General features: G+C 46.4%; 1 protein-coding gene across 2 annotated transcripts in view; it reads right to left on the bottom strand.

Annotated features, from left to right (window-relative positions):
• Positions 1–284: 284 nt before the first annotated feature.
• LOC129830371 (bromodomain adjacent to zinc finger domain protein 2A-like) overlaps positions 285–16,982 on the bottom strand; it is a 37,249-nt gene continuing 20,551 nt past the window's right edge. The window contains exons 7-29 of one of the 2 annotated variants that reach the window (XM_055892897.1): positions 16,085–16,145; positions 15,764–15,872; positions 15,373–15,474; positions 14,206–14,431; positions 13,960–14,021; positions 13,792–13,857; positions 13,051–13,701; positions 12,643–12,857; positions 12,367–12,441; positions 12,069–12,237; positions 11,922–11,984; positions 11,640–11,784; positions 10,936–11,537; positions 10,596–10,815; positions 10,144–10,299; positions 9,717–9,877; positions 9,221–9,286; positions 8,473–8,756; positions 8,129–8,264; positions 5,755–5,901; positions 1,572–1,849; positions 1,239–1,382; positions 285–1,080 (exon numbers count right to left, since the gene is read on the bottom strand). In XM_055892897.1, the coding sequence (XP_055748872.1) occupies positions 921–1,080; positions 1,239–1,382; positions 1,572–1,849; positions 5,755–5,901; positions 8,129–8,264; positions 8,473–8,756; positions 9,221–9,286; positions 9,717–9,877; positions 10,144–10,299; positions 10,596–10,815; positions 10,936–11,537; positions 11,640–11,784; positions 11,922–11,984; positions 12,069–12,237; positions 12,367–12,441; positions 12,643–12,857; positions 13,051–13,701; positions 13,792–13,857; positions 13,960–14,021; positions 14,206–14,431; positions 15,373–15,474; positions 15,764–15,872; positions 16,085–16,145 (4,298 nt within the window). In that variant the 3' untranslated portion in view covers positions 285–920. The remainder of the gene's footprint in view (positions 1,081–1,238; positions 1,383–1,571; positions 1,850–5,754; positions 5,902–8,128; positions 8,265–8,472; positions 8,757–9,220; positions 9,287–9,716; positions 9,878–10,143; positions 10,300–10,595; positions 10,816–10,935; positions 11,538–11,639; positions 11,785–11,921; positions 11,985–12,068; positions 12,238–12,366; positions 12,442–12,642; positions 12,858–13,050; positions 13,702–13,791; positions 13,858–13,959; positions 14,022–14,205; positions 14,432–15,372; positions 15,475–15,763; positions 15,873–16,084; positions 16,146–16,982) is intronic. The other variant, XM_055892898.1, reaches the window with a different exon arrangement.

Here is a 16,982-nt window from a genome sequence, read left to right as displayed (position 1 = left end):
TGGTTACGTGTGATGTGACAGTCTTTAGAGAGAAAAAAACGATCCTTTCCACTTTGTTTTACTGGCCTTTTCATAAATCGTCTAAACATCTCAACTAAGGAGTCTGTACATATTCACTACAAGCTATTGCTATTAAATAATCCCAGCTATTGTACTCTTTATATATATATATATATATATATATATATATATATATATATATATATATATATATATATATATATATATATATATATATATATATATATGTATAGAGAGAGAGAGAGAGAGAATATATAATAAAAATATATTGAGAAAAATTGCTTCTAGGCATAAGACCACACATTACATTTCCATTGAACAGTTAAGAGAGTATCCAATCCCAAAGTGTTTGAGTTTAGAGCGAACCGTAGGGTTTTGATCCACTTGTGGTCGAAACGAGGTCAGAGCATATCCGTCTGAAGCGAAGTGGTCGCATTGGTCTGGCAGACCTCCTGACCGGGACCATGACACAGGGCAGAATTTGAGAACCAATCAACTCAGGGCCTCAGCCCCTCCTCCCGCCCCCCAGAGCAAGGGATGGACCAATATCGTGGCCTTGTTATGAGAAAAGGGGTGAGGCTTAGGAGAGAAGGTGACGACAGCAGAATTCCAAGCAGGTGGTCAGGTGCAGAAGTGAGAGTGCAGTGGGAAGGCGGGAGGGAAGAGAGGTGGAGAGCTCAAACATCCCCCTCTCTGTCATCCAGAGAATTTCAACCCAACAGGGTCGAGGTTTGAAAAAGGAAAAACAAGAACGACAGACAAATAACCAAATCTATACATATCTATACAGCGCTGGAGGAGACTCCAGCCCAGACAGTCTTAGTAGTAATGGAGAGCATAAGCGTCAGGCAATGGGGTTAGGGCACTGTCCTTGGCCCCACCCCCAGCGCCCTGGGCTCCTATTTGTCCTTGCTCTCGTAGAACTCCGCCCAGCGGTTCTCGAAGAAGCCCTTCATGGAGTGTCCAGCCATGCCCACCTCGGACGTGTCCTCGTTGAACTGCTCGCAGTTGTTGAACACCAGATGGGCGTCCGCTGCAAACTCCTCACAGCTGCAGTACCTGGGAGCAGGGGAGGAGAGGGGAGAAAGACAGGTCAAATATAAAGGTGACAGGTTTTCAGTAACATTATGGAAAACGAGAGAAACGGGCCTCCTTAAGGAAGTTTGGGTCATGTTGTAGACTGACACACAGACAGAGAGTGAAGTAGTGCCCTGTACCCTCCCTGTAGCAGCCTCTCCCTCATGGTGAGGAAGTCCATGGGGTTCTTGATGATGCGTCGGTAGCCAGGCACCATGCGGGGGTTGACTGGCTCCAGGAAGGGCCAGGCGTCAGCGTGAGACTCCATCTCCATAAGGATGATTCTACACACACACACACACACACACACACACACACACACACACACACACACACACACACACACACACACACGTTAGAAGTGGTCCTACAGAAACCAGTGTAACAAGAAGTGATCTGAAGTCAGTAAATGGAAGCTCGTGGTCCTTTAACGACTAACACTGAGGAGATAACTGATCTAAGTTCAGACTCACTCGCAGTAGGTGAGGTCGGGCTGGTTGCGAGTGGTCATGCGGCGGCGCTTGGCGGGCGAGAAGCCCGTCGTGCATCCCCCGTCTCCCGAGTAACGGGAGGAGGAGGATGAGGTGGGGCCGCCGTCCTTATGTCGCATTGCCATGCCATCACCACCGCCACTACGTCTGCTGGGCACCGTCTCCTCGCCAGAACTGTCGTCTTCGTACCTCCTCTTCTTCACCCGGGTCCTCTGCTTGGAGGAGCGCTGGTTGCTATGTGGTGACTCACCGTCACTCGCCTTATAAACAACAACGGGACACAGTGAGACAGAGAGTAAATAACAGCCCTGGGGAAAGGTTAAGGAGGACTCAGGGCCACTTTACAGAGTAGCAGGTTTTGAAGGAGATGCGGGCGTACGGTAGCCTGGGTGACGCGCGGCCCACGTGACCACACAGCGAGCTGTGGGTAGAGAGGCTGGTGTTAGCATGACTAGGCCTAAGGGCCTCACTGCTACTGACAGTATTACGGTTTAATAACGGGTTCAGTTTAAAATTAAATTCGTCAAAACGACAGGGCAGATAATTGTAATCACATTGCATCAATGTGACTTTTTCAAAAAGTAATCAGTTTCTCAATCTAACCCAGGTTGAAAAGGCAGGAGATTTCTATCTGCGACCTTATGAACCCCTGCCCTCTGGTAGAGGCTTGGCAGACTTTACCTATTGGAACAAAACAAAACTCATTGCAGTACATGAATGTCGTTTTTCGTCACAAAATAAAGGGGCTCCTTGTAGTACGTAGGCCTGCCTACCTCGCTTTCAACTCAGTTTTGCTCCTCTCAAATTTTGAATAAAAAACTTTTTCAAATCTCTGGAGCAGCTGATATCTACCTTCATCTGGAATAGCAAACCTTCCAGAATAAAAAAAAAATGCTTCAAATAAACCACTCTGAAGGTGGTTCAGCTTGACCTAATTTCAAATTCTATTATTGGGCTGCTAACATTCAGAAACTCACATTTTGGCTTCATACCCCTGGGACAGACTGGTGCCTTCTAGAAGCTTGGTCCTTTCCTCTCTCACTTCCCTTAGCTCCACTAGACCCATTACTGCATCCAAATTTACTTCTAATCTGGTTGTAGTTTCTTCTCTTAAGATCTGGACAAAGTTTTGGGAACCATTTTTGGGTTTTAAAGGACCCTCTGTACTGGGATCCATTTGCAACAATCATTTTCTCCCCCTTCGTCTTTGGATTCTGCCTATTGTATGTGGAAAAACAAAGCCTTGATAAGCTTCAAAGACCTTTATGAAAATGAGGTCCTCTGCAGTTTTAACGATCATCTCTCTACCCTTCCCACTGAACGAACAATGACTACACTTAAGTAAACACAATTACGTTTAGATTTGACTCCCAATACAGTTAAGACGTTGAACTAAAATGCCTCTACCGCAATATATACACTATTACTTCTAATATGACAAGATCAACTGAAAAATGTATTCTCACTCATCTATTCTTATTTCCTTAAAAACAAAGCCATTTCTATTACATATATACAGTTGAAGTTGGAAGTTTACATACACCTTAGCCAAATACATTTAAACTCAGTTTTTCACCCTTTCTGACATTTAATCCTTGTAAAAATTCCGTCTTCAGTCAGTTAGGATCACCACTTTATTTTAAGAATGTGAAATGTCAGAATAATAGTAGAGAGAATGATTTATTTCAGCTTTTATTTCTTTCATCACATTCCCAGTGGGTCAGAAGTTTACATACACTCAATTAGTATTTGGTAGCATTGCCTTTAAATTGTTTAACTTGGGTCAAACGTTTCAGGTAGCCTCCTTGCTCGCACACGCTTTTTCAGTTTTGCCCAGAAATGTTCGATAGGATTGAGGTCAGGGCTTTGTGATGGCCACTCCAATACCTTGACTGTTATCCTTAAGCCATTTTGCCACAACTTTGGAAGCATGCATGGGGTCATTGTCCATTTGGAATACCCATTCACAACCAAGCTTTAACTTCCTGACTGATGTCTTGAGATGTTGCTTCAATATATCCACATCATTTTTCTTCCTCATGATGCCATCTATTTTGTGAAGTGCACCAGTTCTTCATGCAGCAAAGCAACCCCACAACGTGATGCTGTGACCCCCGTGCTTCACGTTTGGGATGGTGTTCTTCGGCATGCAAGCCTCTCCCTTTTTCCTCCAAACATAACGATGGTCATTATGACCAACAGTTCTATTTTTGTTTCATCAGACCAGAGGACATTTCTCCAAAAAGTACGATCTTTGTCCCCATGTGCCGTAGTCAGGCTTTTTTATTGCGGTTTTGGAGCAGTGACTTCTTCTTTGTTGAGCGGCCTTTCAGGTTATGTCGATATAGGACTCGTTTTACTGTGGATATATATACTTTGTACCTGTTTAATCCAGCATCTTCACAAGGTCCTTTGCTGTTGTTCTGGGATTGATTTGCACTTTTCGCACCAAAGTACGTTCATCTCTAGGAGATAGAACGCGTCTCCTTCCTAAGCGGTATGACGGCTGCGTCCACAGGCACACCTCCAATTGCATCAAATTATGTCAATTAGACTATCAGAAGCTTCTAAAGCTATGACATAATTTTCTGGAATTTTCCAAGCTGTTTAAAGGCACAGTCAACTTAGTGTATGTAAACTTCTGACCCACTGGAATTGTGATACAGTGTATTATAAGTGAAATAATCTGTCTGCAAACAATTATTGGAAAAATTACTTGTGTCATACACAAAGTAGATGTCCTAAACGACTTGCCAAAACTATAGCTGGTTAACAAGACATTTGTGGAGTGGTTGAAAAACGAGTTTAATGACTCCAACCTAAGTGTATGTAAACTTCCAACTTCAATTGTATAATTGGCTGTATAGATATGTTTATGATACAGATCTACCAGGGCCAAGACATCTTGTGGCATGCCACAGGGTATGACAATTGGACCTGTATTATTCCTAATCTATATCAATGACCTTGGTGCTGTATCTATCGTACTTCCCATTCTCTTTGCTGATGATACTAATTTGATTTTATCACACAAGAATTTTGATTCACAAATTAATGAAGCCAACAACAACACATGGCCACATTTTCTGAATAGTTCCAGAAAAACAAATTATTTTTAAATGCAATTTTTTCCCCCCAACTTTATTGTATTCACTAGTAAGAATACGAAAAATTGTTTAAAAAAAGAGCCAGAATCTCAATTGGTGGGAATGAAAAGGAACACGTTACATCCACTAGATTCCTCTGAGTTTTAATAGATTAAAAGTTTTCCTGGAAAGATCATATTCAATTTGTCTGCAGCAAAGTGATGAAATCTGTTGATATCATCAGAAAGATTAATGGTTTGGTTCATCAGGCTTGCTTCCTAACTCTATAATATAGCTTAATTTACCCATATCTCATTTACTGGTCAGTACATATGCCTCATACCTACACAAAATTACTCATAAAAAATACATTTGCAAGACTAGCCACCTTCTCTAATTACCTGGCTCCATCTATACCTTTGTTTAAGAAACTCAATATCTTGTCTATTTACAACAATGTACGACAATTATGTACTTCCCAGACAGTTTACCTAAACCCTTCAATGGATTCTTCCAGGTTAATACTGAAATACATCTATACAATTATCTTCACATAACATCATCCCTCAGCGAAGACTGGGGTCAGCCTGATGAACCAAACTACTAAGTAATCTCCTCCATATAGCCTAACTCTCTCACACTCACACACATTTAAACAAAACAAATATATATATTTTTTGTGTGATTACTAATCAATTAATTTATACTTAGGTTATGTTATCGGTTAAAATTTTTGTACTTATGTATTGAATATATTTTTTTGTGGTGTGGTTTTCATGTAAGCCCTTGGGCTTCCAACCACACATTGTTTTTTAAATAATTATTTTATCTGTATTGTTGTCTATCACTTGTTTTTATGGTGCAAATAAATACAACTAAATACAATTAAAACTATGCGATTCCAGTCTATTTTAAAATGGTAAAAACAGGTGCTAGCCATGTTGATCCCCAAAGAATCTGACTCCGGCAAACGCACGCCCTTTAAATGACCGAGTAAGCTGTGGATCGACCTTTAGGTGAACAGTGACCACTGCTGTAATCCATAAGGGTAGCCGAGCAGAACCCCAGTCAGTCCTCACCTTGGAGAAACAGGTGGGGCAGAACCAGTCCCCCTCTGGCACCTGGGTGACCTTTGGCCTCAGGCAGTACATGTGGCAGCCGCGGTCACAGCAGTCACACAGCAGCAGGTACTCATCATTATCACCCTTCCTGCACACTTGACACGTCTACAACAGACACACAGGTAGAGTCTTGAAGACAAAATTTCTGTTGCTGTCTTTGAGATTATGATAGTATACTGCATGTGTTTACTGGAAGCTGCTTTGGATTTTGTTATTTTTTTTATTTCATCTTTATTTAGCCAGGTAGGTAAGTTGAGAACAAGTTCTCATTTACAACTGTAACCTGGCCAAGAATAAAGCAAAGCAGTTCGACACATACAACAACACAGTTACACATGGAATAAACAAAACATAGTCAATAATACAGTTGAAGAAAATCTATATACAGTGTGTGCAAATGAGGTAAGAAAAGGGAGGTAAGGCAATAAATAGGCCATGGTGGCGAAGTAATTACAATATACCAATTAGACACTAGAGTGATTGATGTGCAGAAGATGAATGTGCAAGTAGAGATACAGGGGTGCAAAGGAGCAAGATAAACAAAATAAATAAATACAGTATGGGGATGAGGTAGTTGGATGGGCTATTTACAGATGGGCTATGTACAGGTGCAGTGATCTGTGAGCTGCTCAGACAGCTGGCGCTTAAAGCTAGTGAGGGAGGTAAGAGTCTCCAGCTTCGGGCCGCCCGGGTGGCGCAGTCGTCTAAGGCACTGCACCGCAGCGCTAGCTGTGCCACCAGAGACTCTGGGTTCGTGCCCAGGCTCTGTCGCAACCGGTCGCGACCGGGAGGTCCGTGGGGCGACGCACAATTGGCCTAGCGTCGTCCGGGTTAGGGAGGGTTTGGCCGGTAGGGATATCCTTGTCTCATCGCGCACCAGCGACTCCTGTGGCGGTCCAGGTGCAGTGCACGCTAACCAAGGTCGCCAGGTGCACGGTGTTTCCTCCGACACATTGGTGCGGCTGGCTTCCGGGTTGGATGCGCGCTGTGTTAAGAAGCAGTGCGGCTTGGTTGGGTTGTGTTTCGGAGGACACGTGGCTTTCGACCTTCGTCTCTCCCGAGCACGTACGGGAGTTGTAGCGATGAGACAAGATAGTAACTACTAACAATTGGATACCACAAAATTGGGGGAAAAAAGGAGGGTAAAATTAAAAATTTAAAAAATAATTTAAATAAGAGTCTCCAGCTTCAGTGATTTTTGCAATTCATTCCAGTCATTGGCAACAGAAAACTGGAAGGAAAGGCAGCCAAAGCAGGAATTGGCTTTGGGGGTGACTAGAGAGATATACCTGCTGAAGCGCGTGCTACGGGTGGGTGCTGCTATGGTGACCAGCGAGCTAAGATAAGGTGGGGCCTTACCTATTAGAGACTTGTAGATGACCTGAAGCCAGTGGGTTTGGCGACGAGAATGAAGCAAGGGCCAGCCAACGAGAGCGTACAGGTCGCAGTGGTGGGTGGTATATGGGGCTTTGGTGACAAAACGGATGGCACTGGGATGACACTGCATCCAATTTGTTGAGTAGAGTGTTGTGGGCTACTTTGTAAATGACATTGCCGAAGTCGAGGATCGGTAGGATGGTCAGTTTTACGAGGGTATGTTTGGCAGCATGAGTGACAGATGCTTTGTTGTGAAATAGGAAGCCGATTCTAGATTTAATTTTGGATTGAAGATGCTTAATGTGAGTCTGGAAGGAGAGTTTACAGTCTAACCAGACACCTAGGTATTTGTAGTTGTCCAAATATTCTAAGTCAGAACCGTCCAGAGTAGTGATGCTGGGCGGGCGGGCAGCAATCGGTTGAAGAGCATGCATTTAGTTTTACTTGAATTTAAGAGCAGTTGGAGGCCACCGAAGGAGTGTTGTATGGCATTGAAGCTCGTCTGGAGGTTTGTTAACACAGTGTCCAAAGAAGGGCCAGAAGTATGCAGAATGGCGTCGTTTGCGTAGAGGTGGATCAGAGAATCACCAGCAGCAAGAGCGACATCATTGATGTATACAGAGAAGAAAGTTGGCCCGAAAATTGCACCCTGTGGCACCCCCATAGAGACTGCCAGAGGTCCGGACAACAGGCCCTCCGATTTGACACACTGAACTCTGTCAGAGAAGTAGTTGGTGAACCAGGCGAGGCAGTCATTTGAGAAACCAAGAGATGTTTAGTCTGCCGATAAGAATGTGGTTGTTGACAGAGTCGAAAGCCTTGGATCAAAGTGTCTGCTATCTCTACTAATGTTCTATATTACTAATTTCGCCAACATCCATCCTCCTCCCTTTATAACAATGGTTTCTACTCTCAGTGTAGATATTGAGTATTGCTAAAGTGGATTTGTCCTCACCACTTTGACCACGGACCTCTCCCAGGCGATGGCCTTCTCCAGCTGCAGCAGACACAGACATAGCTGGGGGGCGCTCCGACAACGGTCCAGGGCCTGACGCCATGTCCGCAACCTGGAGGTTATCTCACTCTCCAGGCTGGGGGGGGGGGGGGGGGAGATTACGGAAACAGTTAAAAGCTTAAGTGAGAAAAAAGGTTAAAACACTCTGAAGTGTTTTAAGCAAATTGACCAAATGCTACACAAATCAAATCCATCCTATTACGATTAAACCCCGCTCCCATCCACTCCATCCTTTCCAACCTCTAACCCTCTAGCCTGACTTTGACCCTGTCCCTTCCTCTCACCTCATGACGTCCATCTGGCCCATCTGGCTCTCCTCGGGGGTGAGCGGGGCGAGACGCACCACCTCGGCCAGGTTCCAGAGGGGCTCCTTCAGGTAGCGCCGGTCGATGTTCCTCTCCAGGTTGGCTAGGCGCAGTACTGCCAGGTCTAGCGGGTGACTGGCCACGCGAGGCAGGTCCGACCACTCCTTCTTGGTCCGCACGATCCAGTCGTCCCGGGGGTCCGTGTCATGCTCGTAGTACTGCAGGTCGTCACGTGTGGAGTCTGCCTCTGGGACCGTGTAGGGCTGAGGGGAGGGAAGGAGGGAGAATGACAGAAAAGAGAATATTATAGTTCGACAACCAAAAAGCAGTTAGCAAAGGACTTTGAAGCTAGAGAAAGACTCAAAAGGGCTGTGAGGTAAGGTAAGCGACATCAAGTGAAGACAAACAATACATTTGTATAACGACGTAAACTAATTAACAACATAACAGCAGGCCCCTAAAAAAGGACAGAGGCAGGGTGAATAGAAGGAGCAGAGAGACAAACAGCTCGTATTTCTAACAGTAAGGAGCAGGGGTGTTAAAGAGAGAATTCTACACATTCTGATATTTGGGACAACTCCATGTTATTTTAAGAGGTGTAGGAAAAGAGGAATTGTAACAGATACAATTCTAAAGGAAAAGGGGAAACATGAAGATGTGTGAACGAGTGTAGATCTTAAAACAGGGTGACGACGAGCGAACATTAGATCTGAAACCTGGTTTGTACCTGGAATCCTGCGCCTGGCGTTTCCGTGCTATTGTCAGTGTCACTCCTTCCATTCTGGGGAGCCATCTTGAAATATAAGTCATGGACATGTGATGTGATGAGTGTGACCTCTTTTTGCATGACACTATGACATGGGGGGGGGGGGCCGCACATTCACTCTATACAAACGGCAGCAGCACAGGCCAAATACGCCACCCTCTGGACATTCAGTGCAACTGCAGCCGTAGAAAAACTGACAAAATGATTAAGCTCTGGCATATCTAACAGCCACCCACTCTACCCACGCAGCCCTGGGTGCATCTCCACAGTCTAAAGTGTCTTCCTCGCCTTTGTCCGCACAGATCTGAAAACGCTGTAAACGTGGGGGTGACTTATTTGGGAATCTCCTCTCCCCCAATTCTATTTCCAGGTCTGTGTAGGGAAAGGCATTGAACCAAACACTGGAATCCACTTTAGACTACTGCAACACAGCCCCACTGTCCCCCTGGCGCCTCACCTTGAGGTGAAGGTCAGCGGCGATGACCCTCCGCTCCAGGTCCTCCACCCAGCGGAGGGCACTGACGTCTGTCTCCAGGGCCCGCTCCTGAACCTGCCACGTCTGCTGCAGAGCCTCCAGCAGGGCCTCGCCCGCCTCCACCTTCACCTGGAATATAGTGTCTGGTGAGAGGACAGGGTGGACGAGCGGAGAAGAGGCAAGGGGACAGAGAGGGAGAGAAGGAGAGATGGTAAAGAGAGAAAGGGAATGGAAAGACGTGTTGTAATCCAGTTTCCATTCATTACAAAACCATCCTTATTTAAACCAAGTCCCATTGATGTCAAAAGCAGCCTCAATATAAAACACAAGCAATCTAAAACACAGTACACCTTTTATTATCCACATCTTCCCCTATAGCTGACTGAGTGACCAGTGTTCGTTGCCTCACCGTTGATGGGCCGTGTGCAGACCTCAGCCAGGTACTCCATGTGTTTGGCCAGGTGTTTGTGGAGCACCTTCTCCCGTATGCCTCGCGGGTGCAGGGCCTGCAGGGTAGCCGTCAGCTCCTCAGGCTCCTTGATCCACCACCAGCCACGCACCATCGCTAACGCAACAGCAGCAGCACACACATTAGACACCCGCATCGCGCCTAGCATATCATGTTAGCTAACCATGCTAGTCATATCGGCTAACCACACACAAACATGTCAACCACTACTGATTACATCTTGATGAACATGCTAGTATTTTCGGCTAACCATGCATAATCATGTAGGCCAAATCAACAGCTCAAATTGCAGCATGTTTACATTGCTGACAAGTCTCATCAGAAACCGCAGTGAGGAAATTTGATACACGTAACCACAGTGGTTTTGGAATGAGCTTGAATTGAAGGCTTACATGCTGGAATGGGCTTGACCACGAGCTGAGTGAAGTACTGCTGCTCTATCTCCTGGAAGAGCGTGGAAGGAGGGCGGCCACGACGCTTAGCTGCAGCCCCTCTAGCTCCAACCCTACGGGCGGGACTGCTGCCCCTCCTCCGCCTGCGCCCCGGTTTGGCTGGGGTGGGGGTCTGGGTAGGGGCCACCTGGGGTGGGGAGTCCGAGGTGGCTGGGACAGACTGGAGAGGGAAAGGGAGAAAGTGTGCTTGTTTACTAAGAGATCATATGAAAATGCATGTAGAGTGTTCTCTCCCATGAGGGTCCTGGAGAGTGTGCAGGGGGCTGAGGTTGGGACTCACCTGTAGCAGAGGAGCGGCGAGAGCGGGCAGGGTGCTGGGGGTCAGAGGGAGGCGTTTGGGGGGGGTGATGGGGGGGGTCTGGGATTCTGTTAGAGAGGTTTTGTCACAGGGCTGTTTGGGCAGCAAGTTGAACCACTGCCCCTGCTTCTCCGCCATCTCCTTCACACTGTCCTCTGGTTGGCTGCCTGTTGCTGGCTCCGTCCCGTTAGTTATGGCGCCCTGCGATTGGCTGAGCCAGTTGTGGAAGGCGGACTGCGTGAGGTCTTGTGAGCCGTTGGTGGTGGCCTCTGGGGCAATGCTTGGCCCAGTCTCCTCCCCGCCGGACTTGCTGCTACGGCGACGGCGGCGACACTTGGCAGTGCGAAGGTGTAGCTCCACCTCTGGTTTGATCTTGCGGGGGCGACCCCGGGCCCTGGGTCTGCTCATGAGAGAGGCGGTGCCAGGGAGAGGGTCCTCCTCAGGGGGGAAGGAAGTCTGAGACTTGGGAGGGAGAGAGGAGGGGAGTGGGGCAGGAGGGGTAGTAGGAGTGAGCGTCTCCTCCACTTTAGGTTCCCTCTTCAGAAGAGTGATAGGCACCTCCTTCACCAGGATATCTTCTGACGCTACCAGACAGAGGAGAGATATGTTTAGAGTCAATAAAAATATGCTAAAGAACTTTTTTTGTTGGCTAGCAGAGGGTTGAGGGCAGGTTCTCTGTGACTCACCTAGGATCTCCTCAGGCCCCTCCACCAGTACCCCTCCCAGGTGGGGCAGGACCCAGTATCTCCGGCGGAACCGGTCCTGGCCCAGAGAGACTGCACGCAGGGAGTGGGACGACTGGAGCAGCTTCTTACGGAAAAACACCTGCCGCTGCGGAGGAGAGGAAATACTTAGGGCGACATTTTGCAAATACAAAACAACCCAGAGATGCGCACACAACGTAATTAGAATAGACACGACAGAAAAAACGAATGCGGAAGATGGACTGCAGAGTATGTTAGCCTTACTTTCGTTAGCTTATCGATCTGCCTCTCCAACTCCGGAACGCTGTCATTGGTGGGGCTGTCAGTCTGTGGAAAGGGCATTTGGTGAGTACAATATATAGTACATCCTCACCGCCACATTGAATTTGACACACACACACACACACGTACGTCGCCGAGTTTGGGCTCCTCCTTGGGCGCGCGGCGGCCCCTCTCCATGGAGCTGCTCCCTTGTAGAACGACGTTCTCCTCCTCTGCCACCCTGACACTGCGCCTCCTCTCCTCTAGACACAGCTCCTCCTCAGACCGCCCTGTACGCCGTGCTAGAGCTGCCTTCAGTCTGCGGGAGCACATACACGTCAGATCACACACATCAGATATCAAAACACACACAACATCAGTGGTATCACACACTCTCCTTCCACCAACTAAGACAAAGCTAAATTAAAGGAGCCGTGACTGGTCTTACTTGCGCAATTTCCCCTCGATGATCCACTTGTTCTTCCTGTAAGTAGCCATGTTTTCCAGTGTGTTGTCAATCTCACTGCGATGCAAAAACATACACAGGTATCACTTAAATGTGGGAAATTCTTTCCAGAAGGGGTTTCTTTTGACACCTTTCCATTGTGAAAGATATTTGCATCATACTTAGGATACTTTATTAAACAAACATGAGCAGTAATAGTAGTGAGGGCATATGAAGGTTGACAGTAGCTCCTTAGTTTATCTGTATTGTCACCCTGACCTAATGACGATGTTGCTACCGTTGAGCTCCTCCACCAGGAAGCCCAGGATGGCAGCCTTTGTGTCAGGGCCGAGGGCATGGAAGGTCTTGGTCCGCAGCACGTTGCACACCCCCATGTCAAAGCCGTGGTACTCCAGGAAGATTCGCAGGCCCTCGGACACTGTGCTGCGAGTCAGCTCCAGATCCACCAGCTTCTCCCCTAGGATCTTCACCGACTGGAGGGAGAAGGGACCTGGTTAATCTGTTGAACTAGGGTTTAACATGCAACGTACAACTACATTTCTAAAATGGTCAACTATTGCTAACAGTAAAATGTCAACATGAAGACAGAACAATTAAAAAAAAAAATTTTTTTTAAACAGGAACACCCATCTCCAATACTAGCTCCATAGAGTTCACAACACACACCTGGTAGTACGGTGGCAGGCCTGGGTCGTGTAGTGCAGCCTCCACCAGCTTGATGAGCAGATCCTGGACCTCGCCTTGGCTGTCTCCCAGGCCCAGGAGGCTCTCCTGCAGTGTGCTGAGGCTAGGCACGTCCCTGGGGATGTGGAGGCCCAGCACCTTGCCATAGCTGTGCAGGAACTCCACCACAGTCAGGCAGTGGGAGAAGGCCACGCCAGAGAGAACCACGCCAGGGATCCGAGACAGCTCCGGAAGGGGCTGGTGGTCTGTGAGACACATGTCCTCAGTGGGCTTCTTCAGCTGCTCCAGGATCATCTGCTGTCTCTTCCTCTCCTCCAGCCGTCTCTGGGACTGGGCTCTCCTTTCCACCTGCTTCTTAGCTGCCAGGGCCGCCTGTGCCGCAGCCTCCGCCTCTGCCTGGGCCTTAGCCAGGGCCTTGGCCTTACTCCTGGCCCCCAGCACTCTCTTCCCCTGGGCTACCCTCTCCTGGTCCGTCTCCACGACCGGTAAAGGCACCGCAGCTTTCTTCTTCCTAGGTCCACGCTTTTTGGGCTCTGGGGCGGGCGGCTGTGGGGGGGCAGGCTGTGGGGGCTCTTGGTCGGCTGGTTCAGCCTTCACCTCCTCCTGGTCCTTGGTCTCCTTGGCTTTATCAAGCTGAGCACAGGAAACACAGAAGGCGAGGGATTTATTAGATAAAGAGGGAGACCAATTTGTGTTTTGGTCATAAAGAAAGTAAATCCTTACCTTCGCTTGCTTTTTCTCCTGTCGGATCTTCTTATTCTTGTTATTCTCCTTTCTTTTCATCCTTGCCTAGAAGAGAGTAACTTTTTGACTTAGTGTGTTGGAGGCAACCTGAAAACACCAGAAAGATGCAATTTTAGTCTTCAGATTTTGATACTTGGTACACCATACCTTTCTCTTCATTTTCTTCTTGATTTTGACAAGTTTCTCCTTGTCCTCCTCAGTCAGAGCTTCTAAAAATAGAGATCAAACAGCTACATTCAAGACGTCAAAACCCCAACCTAATACAAGCTTTTTGATGCAGACATATTCTACAATATTATGTTTCTGATCCAGTCTTGCCATTGAATCAGTCTGTATAGTGGCCTACATTCCAACCAGTGAACAGACTCATTTCGCCAGGCTATGTCCACTCACCCTTGGCCTCCAGCCTCTCCAGCATTCTGGCGTCAACCTTGCTAAGCAGGTCCACCATCTTTGGTTTGGGCGGCCTGCCGGGCTTTCGGACTAGCCCACCCTTGGTGCGCCGAGCTCGGGGGCGGGGCTTCTCTTTGTCAGGGTTCGGAGGACGGCCGCGTCGGCCCGTGATGGCCATGATCATGGAGGGCACCTCCTCATTGGCCAGGAGGCACCATTTCACTCCCTGGAGGAGATCATATGAAAAGATTAATGGGAAATGTGTCTTCCTTATGATATTACACTATAGCCCTATTTGCATGGGACTTGTACTACTAGAGAACATTGGTTAAGTAAACTATTCCACAGGATTAGTTTTTTCCTAATTGTATTTATATTTTTTATTAAGCCTGGAGTTTTTTTCCTTCTAATCGTGAAGATATTTCATCATGTCCAAGTGATAATAGGCTACACTGATATCTCGAGACTGGTTCACAAGTTTCTAAACCATCTTCGGTATAGTGTCGCCATAATATTTGAATTGCGGAAGTGTGATCATAATCATTAGGATATTTCAGCGATCCGAGGTAGAAGATGTCCTAAATGCCCCCCTGCCTTCAGATGTCAGCTAAACAGCGCACTTGCACTAGATACGCGTTTTTAGGCTATGGATGAGAAATTGAACTGTCATCTCCAAAAGGTCAGTTGTATGCTGCTTTGCGATTTATTAACCTCACAGGTTGCATTAAATAGGCACAATATCTTTTAAATGGTGCATTTGGCGATGTTCAATTTAATCGCAAAAAGCTAATAAACAAAAGCATTCACTGTGAATGTGTAGGCCCTTCATATATAGGCTACGCAAAGCACTTTCTTGCTCAAACCGCGAGCAACGCCTGTCAAACTTAAGACATTTCTCTCAGAACACAGGGATGTCAATTCGCAGGGATTTTGGAGTTCTGGCTGGAATTGTTACTCTCCTGCCATGTAAAAATGACTGACATGGCAGATTCGGACAGGCCTTAAAATACAGATTTGCTTTGTGCTCGTACACATAATTACATTACCCAACCTTCCCCGGTAAAACTAATCCCGTCCGAATAGGGCTTATGACAGTCTGCATTGAGTTATTACTACAGCTATTTATGATGACAGATCTGTCAGCACAGGAAACAGATCCACACACACCTCAGCTGAGTCCATCTCTTCGTAGAAATCTCCTACGGGCATGCGGGGGCTGAAGCTGAAGTGTTCCCTGGTCACAGCGGTGTCCTTGTGCTTGTTCAGGTACTGAGGGAGAACAAGAGCATGGGTCAGTGACAGAGCCAGGGAACATGGGAGAAAGCCAGATCATAGGTCACCAAGTCACATGTGATCCACGCACAGTATGAGCAACTGACGGTTCAATTAAATAAGATCAAATGCAACTGCTGTTTGTATACTAAAAACATGTTCTCTTATAGTTTCTGTGTGACGTGGTAAATGCCCTGCGGGAAAGATATCCCACTGTATCAAGAGATATTTGTAGCTGCTGACCTTCTGTGACAAAAATGTTTTACTCTAACTCGGGGCCATTTACCTTGATGACTTCTGGAAACTGCTTCATCCTCCTCCCGCAGGGGCTATAGTACCAGGTCTCCCCCTTCAGCCGGTCCTCAGTCTTCCTGACTCGGACTTCCCTCCTCCAGCTAAAGCACAGATCAATAAAAAGTCACGTTAAGAGCCACATTCAACACACAGTAGTTCATAATATCCCTGCAGTCGGCCTAGAATAGAAGGATGAAACCGAGGAGTATTGTATTTATGGGTGAACACTAACCTGCACTTTCCACACATTTGAAATATTTTGCACAGAGACACACTAATTAGGGGAGCTTTTCACAAGTGTGTGTATCATTACCCATGGAGCAGAGGGAAGTGGACCTGCTCCTCTGTTGCTATCCTCCTCCTGGGGGTGTCACCTGTACAAGGATCAGAGAATTAGAGAAAGAGAGAATTAGATTTGTACCGAATTACTCTCATCCATCAACATCGGTTTAGAGCATGGTTCCCCCAAGTTTTCAGAGCCAAAAAAATGTATTAATATTTTTTTTAAAATATATATATACACACACCAAATGAGCAAGCAACACCTGTCACACCAAGTAAGTTTAATTTTGGAAAAAGTATTCCCATGCATAATAGGGAGATACTGTATATGTGGTCACATACAAATCAAATCAAAATGTTTTGTCACATGCTTCGTAAACAGGTGTAGGCTAAGAATGAAATGCTTAATTTACAGGTCCTTCACAACAATGCAGAGAGAAAAACCTAAGCAAGGTATGAAATTATGTTTTTCGAATATCTGTTTGGGCTTCTTTGCGTTCAATTTGCAGTCTACAAATTATTTGTAATTATGTTCCAGCCACCTGACCATCTGAAAAAAAAGTGTCCCGCAGATGAATCTAGTTGATGATCCCTGGTTTAGAGTTTATAATCATTGGGTCATAACTACACTGAACAAAAATATAAATGCAACATGCAACAATTTAAAATATTTTACTGAGTTACAATTCATATAAGGAAATTGGTCAATTGAAATTAATTCATTAGGCCCTAATCTATGGATTTCACATGACTGGGAATACAGATATGCATCGGTTGGTTACAGATACCTTTAAAATAAGGTAACGGCGTGGATCAGAAAACCAGTATCTGGCATGTGACCACCATTTGCCTAAAGTAGCGCGACATCTCCTTTGCATAGAGTTGATCAGGCTGTTGATTGTAGCCTGTGGAAGGTTGTCCCACTCCTC

Source organism: Salvelinus fontinalis, chromosome 31 (assembly GCF_029448725.1).
Source record: "Salvelinus fontinalis isolate EN_2023a chromosome 31, ASM2944872v1, whole genome shotgun sequence".
Taxonomy (NCBI): Eukaryota; Metazoa; Chordata; class Actinopteri; order Salmoniformes; family Salmonidae; genus Salvelinus; species Salvelinus fontinalis.
The sequence above is the reverse complement of the archived record's forward strand: the minus strand, read 5'-3'. Positions and strand labels throughout refer to the sequence as shown.